The sequence below is a fragment of the Bufo gargarizans genome, chromosome 8 (genome assembly GCF_014858855.1).
Source record: "Bufo gargarizans isolate SCDJY-AF-19 chromosome 8, ASM1485885v1, whole genome shotgun sequence".
Classification (NCBI taxonomy): domain Eukaryota; kingdom Metazoa; phylum Chordata; class Amphibia; order Anura; family Bufonidae; genus Bufo; species Bufo gargarizans.
Window position 1 is genome coordinate 25,339,614 of NC_058087.1, and position 15,541 is coordinate 25,355,154.

At 45.9% G+C, this 15,541-nt stretch overlaps 1 protein-coding gene across 1 annotated transcript; it reads right to left on the minus strand.

Moving 5' to 3' along the window:
* Nucleotides 1-11,712: 11,712 nt before the first annotated feature.
* Nucleotides 11,713-15,341, minus strand: LOC122945771 (formin-like protein 20). Its single transcript, XM_044304949.1, has 3 exons — nt 14,909-15,341; nt 13,566-13,719; nt 11,713-12,477 (listed from the first exon to the last, which is right to left on the minus strand). Exons 1-3 carry the CDS (start codon nt 15,099-15,101, stop codon nt 11,769-11,771), a joined length of 1,056 nt encoding a protein of 351 aa, XP_044160884.1. The 5' UTR covers nt 15,102-15,341; the 3' UTR covers nt 11,713-11,768.
* Nucleotides 15,342-15,541: the final 200 nt, after the last annotated feature.

Here is a 15,541-nt window from a genome sequence, read left to right on the forward strand (position 1 = left end):
AACCAGACTAAGCCCCCATAGGGATAATCCTAATCCCATGCAGATCCCTCCATATTGTAATTTCTGGATATTTAAAGTTCTTATGATTTCTGAGTTGTTTGTCTAAATTCTGCACATTGTGTGATTACAGAAGTTCCCCTTCCCTCAGTCCGCCGCAGGCCTTCCACCGAGGACTTGGAGGTGGTGGAGGTCTCCGCGGGAGGAGGAGGCCAGACCCTCCCATCTTGTGGAAGCGCCAACCTCACCGGAGGTTGGCGAAGTGGTGGAGATGGAGGCGGAAACTGCGGGACCCTCCAGCACCGACCCAGCTCAGGATGAGGAGGAGGATATTTACCCGCCAGGAGGGTAAATATGTGCGCACAGCAATATGATTATGTATCCGTAACATGTACATAAATATTAAAAGGACCAACAATGAGGGGACAACATAAAAAATTCTCCACACAATGCACTGATTTGCTCTTAATCTGAATTGCAATTTTTAAGAAAAGAAATTTGAAAATAAAAATGCTGCAGCAAAAAGCAATCAAGGAGTTCTGGGAGCAGAAGATGCTGCAAATTAAGGAGCTGCAGCGCAAGATGCGGGCGCAGTGCATGACATTTGGGCAAAAGTTGGATGAGCAGCACCGCACTGGGATGCAGGAGGTGCTAGACCTGCTAGACCAACTTAAAAAATTGCCATAAAAGGCATGTTATTTTTGTAAAATTGTTCATAAATTTTTTTTTCATTTATAACGTGTGATTTAGTTTTTTTTTTAATATTATGTTTTGGTGTAATTTTAAACAATAAGGTTACAGTAAGGCTCCTTTAGTCCGGGGCAAACTCATCAGGACAGACAGCAGCATCAGCAGGTAAAGGTAACGGTTGAGTATAAGGCCTACACATAACCTGGGAATGGATGGGAAAATAATTCCTCTGACTCGAGTGGAGGGGCAATGATGGTGGTGGTGTCTGTAGGGGTGCACACAGCAGAGAGTGAGGAGGGTGCAGATACAGAGGATGAGGAGGGTGCAGATACAGAGGATGAGGACGGTGCAGACACAGAGGATGAGGAGGGTGCAGATACAGAGGATGAGGACGGTGCAGATACAGAGGATGAGGAGAGTGCAGATACAGAGGATGAGGAGGGTGCAGAAGCGGAAGGCTGAGTGAGCCACTCAACCAACTCTGGTGCGTCCTTTAAAGTTATCGCACGCACCTTCTCCAACTTCCCACTTAGGCTCCGGCCTGGTGCACCTGCCCGACCCCTACCACCCCTGCGGAATGGTCTGTCTCCTCCTCTGCCTGTCATTTTCTAAAGGACCCTTTGCCTAAGTCCGTAGAGAAGAGCAGTATTTGTGGAAGAAGGTATATCGCAGGCCTCAATCAATATTTGGCAGAAACAGGTGTATTGCACCCCTAATCGGTATTTGGTGGAAGCAGGTATATGGCACCCCTCAATCAGTATTTGGCAGAAACAGGTATATAGCACCCCATAATCAGGATTTTGTGGAAGAAGGTATATCGCAGCCCTCAACCAGTTTTTTTGGGAGGCAACAGGTATATCACACCTATTGCAATTAGTTACTCCAATAGCGTTTGTCCCTCTATATATCTGCGGTATCGCAGCAGAACCGCACACAACTGTTGCACAATACAAATGCACTATAATATAATTTCTATGTTAGAAAGTATATTATAAGTATATCACACCCCTCTGTGTATCACACCTATCGATAGCACACCTATACCAGTCCTTTAAAGGACTTTTGTGGCCCTATTAGCTAGCGTTTCATGTCCCTAACAGCCTGTCCCTGCTCCACACAGCAACCTCTCCCTACACTGGCAAAAGACAAAATGTAAAATGGCGGCCAGATCGGGTTTATCTATAGAGTAGCGGGTATGTCCATGTGCTGAAACGTCTCAATTGGCTGTCCTGTACCACCTGATGGATGTGACATGGGTCAAAGTTTCGCACTATGCAAAAAAAATATGGCGCGCGTGAATATCACCATATTTTTGCCTATTCGCCGCTAAACGACTGCCGGGCGAACCACAAGGCCGTCTCTACTGCTACATAATCCAGCTGGCCTGAATCTCATCAGACTGCTCACTGCAGTGGGGACTGCTGAAATATCTAGCCTATCAGAGAGGGCCGCATATCGGACCTGACAGTTTCCCTTTAAAATGTAAAGTTCTATCTTTCTGCAGCCACCACTAGGGGGAGCGTAAGAGTTTACCACGTAATGACACAGTATGCAGATAGCTCCTAAGCTCCCTCTAGTGGTGACAGCACAGAGTCAGAATCATATCATTACATGTCCATGGAGCCGTGTATCAGAAAAATGGAGCTCCAACCGCTGTAAACATATATTCAATAATGAATCAGTGAAGAATGCTGTGCCTACAAACTGCGGAACGTGAAAAAGGTGCAGCCACATTTTATGACACCGTTCATTAATAGGATGCATCTAAAAGAACCTCTTTGTGTTGTTTTGCCTATTTTGTGAATTTGTTTAATTTTAGCCAACTTTAAGTAACACGGCCAATCTTAATGCAAACCAATAAAACACGATTATTAATTAGACTTCGTTATATTTAAATGAGGCAGGAACGTCGGGGGTTTTAATAGCTCTCCTGCATTAATAATTGACTTTGATTAGATTTAATGAGCCTTCCATCACGGCGTGGAGCGCGCGTGCAGATAATGTGTAAAACGGCGCGATCATTAAAGCTGCAATTCATATTTGTGAGGTTACTACCTGAAGAGCAGCAGATGAATTGTACAAAGAGGGAAACAAATGGGGGTTTTGTTCGCCCTGCGCTCCAGGCTCATAGAGGGTCCCATCATTCAACGTGAGAGCTCTCTGCCCAAGCGGCGGCCCCCTCCTGCTGCTATCACTCAAATCCGTCTGACAGTCTTCAAGGCATAAATGGCGTCATTGAGAGGTCAAGAGATGGCGTCGTGCTGCCGGACAGATAGAGCTGGTGATGGGCGCAGAACCTCCGCTCCATCTTTACGTTGTCTACTCTTTTGACCTTACAGAGGTTGTCTGTTTTCAAACACCCTATTAGGGTGTGGCCCTCTGCTCAAAAAACCTGAGATCTACAGCATGTGCAGCACATGATTACTGTAAAAAATGAAAATCAGATGTCATATAGTACACGATTATAATTTTTTAACAATGCTAGAACCAGCCCTGTACCTTACATACATCCACAGATATCCCCATTCATTGCCCCAATTCCTCTGCTAGAACTCCCTCAGACTGCAGCTCATGGGGTGTGTCCTTTCTGCTGCAGCTCTCTCCCTAATCACAGCTATGGGGGGTGTCTTTTTCACTGCAGCTCTCTCCCTAATCACAGCTATGGGGTGTGTCCTTTCTGCTGCAGCTCTCTCCCTAATTACAGCTATGGGGGGTGTCCTTTCTGCTGCAGCTCTCTCCCTAATCACAGCTATGGGGGGGGTGTCTTTTTCACTGCAGCTCTCTCCCTAATCACAGCTATGGGGTGTGTCCTTTCTGCTGCAGCTCTCTCCCTAATCACAGCTATGGGATGTGTCCTTTCTGCTGCAGCTCTCTCCCTAATCACAGCTATGGGGGGTGTCCTTTCTGCTGCAGCTCTCTCCCTAATCACAGCTATGGGGGTGTCTTTTTCACTGCAGCTCACTCACTGTCACAGCTCGGGGCATGTGTCCCTTTTGCTGCATCTCTCTCTGGTACAGCTCTCTCCAAATTACAGCTCAGGGGCATGTCCTTTCAGTTGCAGCTCTCTCCCGATGAAAGCTCAGGAGGCATATTTTTTCTGGTTCAGCTCACTCCCTATCCCAGCTCAAGAGGTGTGTCCCTTCTGGTATAGCTCTCTCCCTATGACTGCTCAGGGGGTGTGTCCTTTCTACTGCAGCTTTCTCCCTGTAACTGTCACAGCTTCTAACAGTAGATATAACTGGTTGCAGTAGAAAGATGGAACTGAGCAACCACCTGAGGTGGACACAGAAATAAGGAACTAACAGCAGGTGGCGCCATACAGATAGATGTTATTGAATAACTCCTGGCTATACAACATTTTTAATTACATACAATTACAAAAATATTCAGATCCAGATCAGATGTAGATTTTTTGTGTGGGGCAACCTCTTTAAATGCTTGTGTTCATGGCGTGGACATATCATATGTGCAACCTGTGCAGGGGCCCTGTTGAAAAGTGGCTTCTAGACTGGGACAATATAATTCATGACTGATGATTACTGGTGCATGGTCAAAGATTTAAAGGGGTATTCCCATCACATACAATGGGGGCATATTGTTAAGATAAGCCCCCATTGTCAGATAGGTGCGGGTCCCAGAGGGTCCCTACAAGGAGAGCGGAGTGGGGAGAGCTGTGACTGGAGGACCCCGGGATTCCTGTGGTCCGTCCACCACTAAGCGCTGCTCCCCGCTGCATCCATACAAGTGAATCGGAGCGCACCACGCACGTGCGGCCTCTGCTCCCATTCATTTCTATGGGGCAGACAGAAAAAGCTGAGCCAGCGCATGCGCAGTGCGGGAGGGAGGCAGCGCATGCGCAGTGCAGGAAGGAGGCAGCGCATGCGCAGTGCGGCCTCTATTAATTTCCCCGCTCCGTTTTCGTTGTAGGTACGGGTCCTAGCGATATGCCCCCATTGTATGTGATGGCAAAACCCCTTTAAGGGGGTACTCTATTATGAACTACTGGAGAGCACGCCTGGGGTCACCACAGATTCCAGTGGAGTCTTCTACAATAGGAGATGGTGGATATCTCCTTTAAACTGATGTCCAGAGGAATGCGGTATTATGTAGTGCACCTTAAATGAATGGGTGACCACTAGGTAATATATTGGGGTCCTAGAGGAAACCCCTCTATATTATCCATATGTCCTAATAGGGAATGCAGACAGAGGGTATCCTAATAGGATCCCTTTAAGGGTAATCCTCATCCTATATCTTATATACTTAGATCCTCCCATAAGAAGGCAGTGCTGTGATTTGCTGTACTTGAGTCACCTTTTTTTAAAGATCTTATTCTTACGCTCGATATTAACCCATTTGCTACTTCTCACACTTTTTGGAGCAAGGAAGCGAAATTGAGAACCGTCCGCTGTCCATGGTGCTGAAACAGGTTAACCAGCAGGACCAGAAGATTCATACTGGAATTTATTCTTTTTTTTTTTTGGTTTTCTAACATTCTTTGTGTTTCATATGCAGGATCTCTGCTTAGAAACATGAGCCTTTTTAGGTTACTTTCAGACTTGCGGCACAGGATTCCGGCAATCGGGACGCAAATGGATGCATTTGTGAGATGGATCAAGATGTTTATCCGTCTGAAAAAAGCATTGCAATACCGGATCCATCTTTCCGGTTATCATCCGGAAAAACGGATCCGGTAATTATTTTTTCCTCATTTTTAAATGTCTGCTCATGCGCAGATCGGGAAACCGGATCCGGAATTAATACATTTCAATGGAATCTGGCATTCCGGCAAGTGTTCAGGATTTTGGCTGGAGAGAAAACTGCGGCATGCTGCGGTATTTTCTCCGGCCAAAAAACGTAAGAGGGACTGAACTGATGCATCCTGACCGGATTGCTCTCCATTCAGAATGCATTAGGATCAAACTGATTAGTTTTTTCTGGTATTGATCCCCTAGGACGGAAATCAATACCGGAAAAGAAAAACGCTAGTGTGAAAGTAGCCTAATTCACATCCACAACCTGAACACCGTTGCAAACATAAAACTTTGCTACAAATGTATTCAGTCTATAGAATATTTGGATACATTTAATCTGCACTGATACATTGTAGCAAGGATCAGGAGAGAAGAGAAAATTTGCTGCTGCTGTATTTTGCTGCCCCAGGATTGTCTCTCTACGCCGTCCATGATTGTAACAAACACCCAGCTGTGAGAATTGTTTACTTGACTCTAAATTAACAATGTTCCCAGTCACTGACTGCAAACAGAGAACTTGTAATCGGAGAAGAATTGAAACCACCCAAAAAAAACGCTATAAAAAAAAAGCTGGTTTTAGGTGGTTGCAAACCTTGCAACTGCCCTGCACCACCAATTCATTGGGGGTCCACAAAGGTTGGAGCAACAGAAGCAACCTGGGAGTGGAACATTAAATCCTTCAGTGCCCTGGACCACCGGGGACTTTACCTCTAACTCCTGCACTGCACTGGACCACCAGGAACTTTACCAGTTAGTTACCCCTTCATTGCCCTATTAATAACCCCTTCACTATTTAAGAATTGCATAGCGGTATTATAGTTTACTGAACGGCAGTACTGTGTGGGCTTTGTATGGTAGCACTGAGGTATAAACATTCAGGCACTGGTGCATGTGTATCTGTGTTTGGGAGCGAGGGGGGGGGGGGGAGTATGTTCCATCATGTCCAGAGTAGAGTTGAGCGAACACCTGGATGTTCGGGTTCGAGAAGTTCGGCCGAACATCCCAGAAATGTTCGGGTTCGGGATCCGAACCCGATCCGAACTTCGTCCCGAACCCGAACCCCATTGAAGTCAATGGGGACCCGAACTTTTCGGCACTAAAAAGGCTGTAAAACAGCCCAGGAAAGAGCTAGAGGGCTGCAAAGGGCAGCAACATGTAGGTAAATCCCCTGCAAACAAATGTGGATAGGGAAATGAATAAAAATAAAAATTAAATAAATAAAAATTAACCAAAATCAATTGGAGAGAGGTCCCATAGCAGAGAATCTGGCTTCCCGTCACCCACCACTGCAACAGTCCATTGTCATAAATTTAGGCCCCGGCACCCAGGCAGAGGAGAGAGGTCCCGTAACAGAGAATCTGGCTTCATGTCAGCCAAGAATCAGTCTGCATGTCATAGCAGAGAATGAGGCTTCACGTCAGCCACCACTGCAACAGTCCATTGGCATATATTTAGGCCCAGCACCCAGGCAGAGGAGAAAGGTCCCGTAACAGACAATCTGGCTTCATGTCAGCAGAGAATCAGTCTGCATGTCATAGCAGAGAATGAGGCTTCACGTCAGCCACCAATGCAACAGTCCATTGGCATATATTTAGGCCCAGCACCCAGGCAGAGGAGAGAGGTCCCGTAACAGACAATCTGGCTTCATGTCAGCCAAGAATCAGTCTGCATGTCATAGCAGAGAATGAGGCTTCACGTCAGCCACCAATGCAACAGTCCATTGGCATATATTTAGGCCCAGCACCCAGGCAGAGGAGAGAGGTCCCGTAACAGAGAATCTGGCTTCATGTCAGCAGAGAATCAGTCTGCATGTCATAGCAGAGAATCAGGCTTCACGTCACCCAACATTGGAACAGTCCATTGGCATATATTTAGGCCCCGGCACCCAGACACAGGAGAGGTTCATTCAACTTTGGGTAGCCTCGCAATATAATGGTAAAATGAAAATAAAAATAGGATTGAATGAGGAAGTGCCCTGGAGTCCAATAATATATGGTTAAGGGGAGGTAGTTAATGTCTAATCTGGACAAGGGACGGACAGGTCCTGTGGGATCCATGCCTGGTTCATTTTTATGAACGTCAGCTTGTCCACATTGGCTGTAGACAGGCGGCTGCGTTTGTCTGTAATGACGCCCCCTGCCGTGCTGAATACACGTTCAGACAAAACGCTGGCTGCCGGGCAGGCCAGCACCTCCAAGGCATAAAAGGCTAGCTCTGGCCACGTGGACAATTTAGAGACCCAGAAGTTGAAAGGGGCCGAACCATCAGTCAGTACGTGGAGGGGTGTGCACACGTACTGTTCCACCATGTTAGTGAAATGTTGCCTCCTGCTAACACGTTGCGTATCAGGTGGTGGTGCAGTTAGCTGTGGCGTGTTGACAAAAGTTTTCCACATCTCTGCCATGCTAACCCTGCCCTCAGAGGAGCTGGCCGTGACACAGCTGCCTTGGCGACCTCTTGCTCCTCCTCTGCCTTGGCCTTGGGCTTCCACTTGTTCCCCTGTGACATTTGGGAATGCTCTCAGTAGCGCGTCTACCAACGTGCGCTTGTACTCGCGCATCTTCCTATCACGCTCCAGTGCAGGAAGTAAGGTGGGCACATTGTCTTTGTACCGTGGATCCAGCAGGGTGGCAACCCAGTAGTCCGCACAGGTTAAAATGTGGGCAACTCTGCTGTCGTTGCGCAGGCACTGCAGCATGTAGTCGCTCATGTGTGCCAGGCTGCCCAGGGGTAAGGACAAGCTGTCCTCTGTGGGAGGCGTATCGTCATCGTCCTGCCTTTCCCCCCAGCCACGCACCAGTGATGGACCCGAGCTGCGTTGGGTGCCACCCCGCTGTGACCATGCTTCATCCTCATCCTCCTCCACCTCCTCCTCATCCTCGTCCTCCTCGTCCTCCAGTAGTGGGCCCTGTCTGGCCACATTTGTACCTGGCCTCTGCTGTTGCCAAAAACCTCCCTCTGAGTCACTTCGAAGAGACTGGCCTGAAAGTGCTAAAAATGACCCCTCTTCCTCCTCCTCCTCCTCCTCCTCCTGGGCCACCTCCTCTTGCATCATCGCCCTAAGGCCTCTTTCACACGAGCGTCATGTTTTTTGGCCGGATGCGTTCAGGGTGCGTTCAGGGAAAATCGTGCTATTTTGCTTGCGAGTGCATCAGTTTTGTATGTGATTTTCGTGCGTTGTTGCGTTTTTCCCGCGCGTGTGACATGCGGATGTCATGCGTTTTTTCCGCGCGTGAAAACCAAAATTAACTATCCACTACATTCACCTGTGATTGCAAAGACATAAGTACCTCCAGCAGGCATAGTTTTCTTGGACATCTCCATTTTTTGGTGGACTTTGTCCTGTGGTAGTTGTGTGTCTGTGTGTGGTTTTGGACTTTTCTTTGCAGGATGTCCACTTTCACCCTGTCATCAACTGACCATGTGTTATTGCACTGGCTGGTCTCCCGCTATTTTGGAGAGCAGCCAGAAATGATTGAGGAGGAACCGCGGAGGAAGCGCATGTGGGTGCATCCTCTAATTTCGCAGCGGGCCAACAAAGGTCTCTTTGTTGGCTTGTACTCAGAGCTCCGTGCGCACCCGGCAAAGTTCTTCAATTTTTGCCGTATGTCGGTGGCTACCTTTGATCGGCTGTTGGGGGAGTTGAGGCCTGCCTTGACTTTACAGGACACCAACATGCGGCGGAGTGTGTCACCTGAGGAACGTCTCCTTATTACTTTAAGGTAAGACTATATATATTATCTGGCTCATACATGAATGACCCACTGTTTGCCAATACGTAGCTGTTTGATATATGACCTGTGTCTTCAGAATTATACATCTTCTATGTATACTTACTTAATAGTAGTCCCTAACTATTGTATATATTGTATTTTTTTTTTTGCAAAAACTGTTTGTGCTTTTGTGTATAAATGATTAGAGCCAGGTCCTCCCCAGCAGCTGATACCAGTGCCTGGGCCGTGTGCACTTCTCCCTGTCCCTGCGCTTAGCAGACGCTCCCTCACTCAGCAGAGCTGGACAATGCAGAGCCGAAGCAGCGCAGAGCAGGGAAGGGAGATCTGCCATCTGCTCAGTGTATAAATGAAAGCAACATGTGGTAAGAGGACCCTTTTGTGCTGCTGGAGATTAACCCTTTGAGGGTGGAGGGCTCTGGTTACTGACACTTTTGGGGGGCTAATGTTACTGGCTAGTGAGGGCAGGCGGGATTAGCCTCAAGGGCTAGGGCAATGGCGGCCATCTTAACTGAATAGTGAGATTGCAGTTTTATTATGCAGACTGGTTGCACTTTGTGTAATAACAGGTAATTGATTATAGTCACAGAAGATACATGTTCTGTGGGGGTTAATAAATTTAATTTTGCCTGTAGTGATGAGGATACTTCCCCTGTGTGTATCTGGTAATGGTCTGGATTTTTTTTTGGGCAAAATGCTCTTAAATTTGTTAGAAGTATGTATGAATATATCATATTGATTTCTAATCTTGGAGTATGGGTTAATAAAAATTCAACTTGCCAGACACATTGCACTAAAATAATGTAAATTAAATAAAATGATTTTAACTATTGTGCAAATTAGTATATTAATTATTTAATTTTTCTCATTTCAGATATCTTGCGACAGGAAATTCTTTTTCGTCCTTCCATTTTGTTTTTAGAATGGGGACCTCCACAATTGCTGGCGTGGTACGGGCTACATGTGCCGCCATTTGGTTGACACTGAAGGCTTCAGTGCTGCCACCTCCAACCAGGCAGCAGTGGCTTGATATAGCCCAGGGCTTCCAGGAGAGGGCGCAATTCCCAAATTGCATTGGTGCCCTTGACGGGAAGCACATACGGGTTAAGAAGCCACCTAACTCAGGGTCCCGATACTATAATTATAAGCAGTATTTCTCTGTAGTTTTGTTGGCCTTGGCTGACACAAACTACAGGTTTATACTTGTAGATATCGGGTCCTATGGAAGTACTGCAGATGCTCGCATCTTCAGGGCTTCCAGAATGGGTCGCTGGCTTCAGTCCAACCAACTGGACGTGCCACAGCCAGCAAACCTTCCTGGCTCTACTGGGCCACCAGCGCCTTATGTGGTTGTAGGGGATGAGGGTTTTGCCCTTTCAAGCCACCTCATGCGCCCCTTTCCTCGACGAGGTTTGGATGCCAAAAGACGCAATTTTAATTTTCGCTTAAGTAGAGCCAGAAGGTTTGTGGAGTGCGCCTTTGGCATTTTTTCCCATAAATGGCGTGTTTTTCTGTCGCCCATCCAGCTGGCCCCACAAAATGTGAATACGGTGATCAAGGCGTGTGTAGTGCTGCATAACTACATACGTACCTATGAGTCAATACCTGATGAGGATGCCCAAGTCTACAGTCCGCCATCAGGAAGAGACCCTTTACGACTCGGAGGATCTGGATCTGCTGGACTGAGAGTGCGGGAGTTATTTTCTGATTATTTTATGTCCCCAATAGGTTCTTTACCTTTTCACCAGTAGACCGAGACTCATAGGTTTTTTTTTTTTCACTTTTTGGCTGATTTTTACCTGGATGGATATCTTTTAGTTAGCTTTTGTTTTTGGTAGTTAGGGACTCGCAAGATAATGAGGACCCTTGACGTGGGTTGCGAGCTTACATATTTTGCTTCATAATACACTGTAGAAAACACAGTATGTGAAATATGTACTAATACCTCATTCCGTCACATGTTGCAAATTTCCAAACACATGTATGCATGCTTTCCCATCATCAGTTAATAAAGTTTGATTTCGCTGCATTTAGAGGTCCCACCAAAATCGCGGAAACATGTTTCATGGCACATAACTCCATCTGTATTGTGTTTTCTATTGTGTGTCTAAATAAAAGGACAATAAATTCTGGAGACCATGTTATGTATATATGTATAATCTAAATAAAAATCTGTTGAAAAAAGTCATTCCCAAAATAAAAAAAAAAGAAATATACATTTAAAATAGTCTGGGTACTGTTATTGAGCAAACAATGTGTATATATATATATATATATATATATATATCGTTTAACTGTTTTTGGCTAAGATAACTGTATAGTATATTACTATGCAGTATATATCTTCCAATACCATATATTGTCAGTACTATAGTATTAGACTTCCTTAAAAAACAATACAACACTATAGAGTACACTATTAATAATGTTGTGTATGTGTTGCTGATATATAAATATGCTATGTCTTTAATAAAGATAAGTAACAATATAAATTGGTGAAATAAAACTCTGTTTATTTGAACATAAACTTCAGAGTCATCTTGACTTTTCTCAAAATAAAATTCTTTTCATACAGAAATTAAAAATAACATAACTTTTATAAATTGGTATAATGTGTAGATGGTGATGGTGGGGCCTGATACTGTGGCATAGGGTAGGGTGGTTGGGAAGGGGGGCCAGAGTACTGCGATGATCCAGGCTGCGAAGTGATGGGTGCAGACTGCCCATATGCAGAATCTACCTGATAATGTTGCCCATATGGGCGAGGAGGTGGCCCATAATGTCCCCTTGGCGGTTGCATTGGAGGCGGAGCCGGCAGCGAAGGCTGGGAGTGCTGGGAAACTGGCATCGGTTGGGGGCCATACAAGTTCCCATGGAGCCGCCAATTTTCAAGGCCCTCAAAAACGATATGTGGGTCATTGGGGGGAGTGGCTGCATCCAAAACTATATTTAGAGCAGCTTTGGTGCGCAAAACTCGTTCTGGAGGCAGCCTGCGCAAATATGAGCCCATACTACGCACATAATGGTCGAACTCATCCTCATGCCGGGCTCTGGATAAATAATCCAGCACCTGCAGATTAACATTAGTATCGGCAGGAGTGGTTGCCCGTCGTCTGGGCCTGCTTGGAAGAGACAAAGGCATGGGGGGGGAATCTGCTCCAGAAACAGGTGGTGGTCTGGATGGTGCAGTGCTTTGTCCTGGTGCTGTGTCCACCTGTGATGGACCAGAGGGAGTCTCTTCCTCACAAGCACTGGACATCTGCGGTGCAGACTCCGCCTCTTCTTCTGGTAGGTTGTCCTCTGTCCTTTAAAAAGAATAAAATAATTAAAAATTTAGAAGATGAAGTGTTTTTTCTTGTATTACTATTCACGGCACATATTAAAATAATCATCCATTTAGTTTATAGAACATAGTACTACCTGACCTACAGAACATATTAAATTTTGGAGATTAGAAGTGTCATCGCTGCCCCTAAACACCATTGAAAAACCACTTGTCATGTTGTTAAAGCCAATGTCATCATGGAAAAGGAGACAATTTTCAAGTTGGTTTTGGTTTACAAATATGTCTATTTTACCTGATTTTTGGAAATACATATATAACATTAAAGTGTTTTTTTAATCTCAGAAAACAGAGGCAAATTGCTCAGATATGTCCCCATTGTCTTAAAGGTGTGGGTCACACCAATGGAACCAGCACCTATAGCGAGAAGGGATAGCCAAAACTGAAGGAGAGTGCACTGCGCATGTGCAGCTGACGTACATTCATTTATATGGGAGAGTGGGGAATTTGCGCTGGGTGGTGGAGGTACCCTGGCAAATCTGCCCTCCTCCAGCCACAGCCATCCCCGCTATGTTAGTTAGTGATATAGCACGTAAATTTAGAGTAGAACCTTCCTAATCACAGGTGCATAACCATGAAACAAACATAATTAAAAAATATATGGCTGCACACCGTTATAGATATACAAACTATTGATGAAAGAAATGGGGGTCATTCTAGATAAAAGTGATCCAATAACGACTAAAAATGAGTAATTTAAGCTCTTAGCACACATACGTGTCGGCCCAATCTACCAGGCCTTTTAAGGTGGCTTTCACAGATGGATCCATTAAAACTATATTAACAATAAATAGACTGCCTAACTTTGTAGTTAGTTTTATTAAAGCCTACAATATTCAGGGCAGTGGAGGAACCAGCTACAAACCTACTCTGCTCAGAAGTCCCAGGTAGATGGGCGTGTTCTTGATATAGCTGCTATCAGACAATGGTGGCATATCCTAGTGATATGCCCTCATTGTGTTAAGATGGGAATACCCCTTTAATTACATAGTCTACAAACAGTGTATATGGATATAAATATCTAATGGTCATTGAGTCAAATAAACTTACGGACGCAGCTCCATGACTTCACGAAGAAACATCAGCTGGTTTTTGAACATGTATGGCCTTTTCTTGCTGGCCCCGGACCCGCTCCTCGCATGTAGCAGCATTTCCTTGCGGAATTGGTCCCTGCAACTCCGCCAACGATTCTTGACATCGTCCACTTTAAAATAAATCAAATAAATATAATTTTATTAACCAAAAGAAACAGTCCGACAAATTATAACATATGACATACATGTGCTATGCTAAAAGGAGCAGGGACGTGCACACATACTGCTCGATAAGGGGGCTTGAGCCCCTGCCTCTTTTAATGCCTACATCCATTCCTTCAGGTAAGGCCCCATGCACACGGCCGTTGTTCACGGCCGTGTGCGGGCCGTGGAACCGCGGCCTGGATCCCTCCTGAGAGCAGGAGCGCACGGCGTCATAGCAACCAGTGACGCCGTGCGCTCCTGCTCCCAGGAGGGATCCAGGCCGCGGTTCCACGGCCCGCACACGGCTGTGAAACACGGCCGTGTGCATGGGGCCTTTAGCACAATTTATTCACCAGTCCGCACGCTCACTAGTGCAGGATCAGGGTGACAGGGTCTTTTAAAGGCTAGCACAGGGGCTGCCTGGGTGACAGACATGCATGATGCATGTCTGCAACGACACGTCACCCCCCCCCCCCTCCCCCCCCAAGCGGGATTAATGCAGGGGAGCAAGCGCCGGCCTGTATGACTCCGTCTGCTGCCTAAGTTCCTTTATTGCCTGTCTGCTCTCAGTGGCTGCCCTGGTTAATATATTGTATATAATTTCAAGTCCTTAAAACAAAACAAGTATGCCAAGGAACAATAGTTGTAGTGCTTTGTCCCTTTGCATACTGGGGGTTGTAGTGCTTGGTCTCTTTGCATATTTGACTCTGTAGAGTCTGGTAATGACATCATTTTTCCATAATATGTACGGTTAAACCCAAAAAGGTTTTTTTTTGTATTTAAGAACTTTAAAAGCCCCTGCCCTTCCAAATATCTGTGCACGTCCCTGCTAGGGAGGATTAAAGATTACATGTGCTATGCTAGGGAGGATTAAAAACTACATGTGCTATGCTAGGGAGGATTAAAGACGACATGTGCTATGCTAGGGAGGATTAAAGACGACATGTGCTATGCTAGGGAGGATTAAAGACGACATGTGCTATGCTAGGGAGGATTAAAGACGACATGTGCTATGCTAGTGAAGATTAAAGACGACATGTGCTATGCTAGGGAGGATTAAAGACGACATGTGCTATGCTAGTGAAGATTAAAAGACGACACGTGTTATGCTAGGGAGGACAGCAAGGATCACACAGGTATACATTGCCTACTTACCCAAATTCTGCCGGCTTTTGCCATGGGTTTTTTCCCAGATGGATTCAAACAGCTCCTTGCTAATTTCCACCCAGGCCTGATCTTTTTTATACCGATCGTGGTAGTCATCACTGCGCGTATCCCAGATGCATGGCCTATCTTGCACAAGTACTATCAGCCTACCAACATCCATTGGCCGTGGTGTCTTTGGCATGTTAGCAAAGAAAATCCAAAGCTCCGCAAGGGATGGAAGTGTGTGCTGAGCAAACTACAAAACTCCTGCCTCATGTGCTGCCTTCAGTCACACACTGAGCAACTCAACTTCCTGTCTGAAATCCATTCTGGGTTGCTAAGTTACTTGCGTTTAAAACGCAACGCAACGCATGACATCCGGATGCACTACGATTTTCACGCAGCCCCATTCATTTCTATGGGGCCTGCTTTGCGTGGAAAACGCACAAAGAGGAGCATGCTGCGATTTTCACGCAACGCACAAGTGATGCGTGAAAAACATCGCTCATGTGCACAGCCCCATAGAAATGAATGGGTCAGGATTCAGTGCGGGTGCTGTGCGTTCACCTCCCGCAACGCATCCGCGCGGAAAACTCGCTCGTGTGAAAGGGGCCTAAGTGTTTTCTCAAGGAGACATAGAAG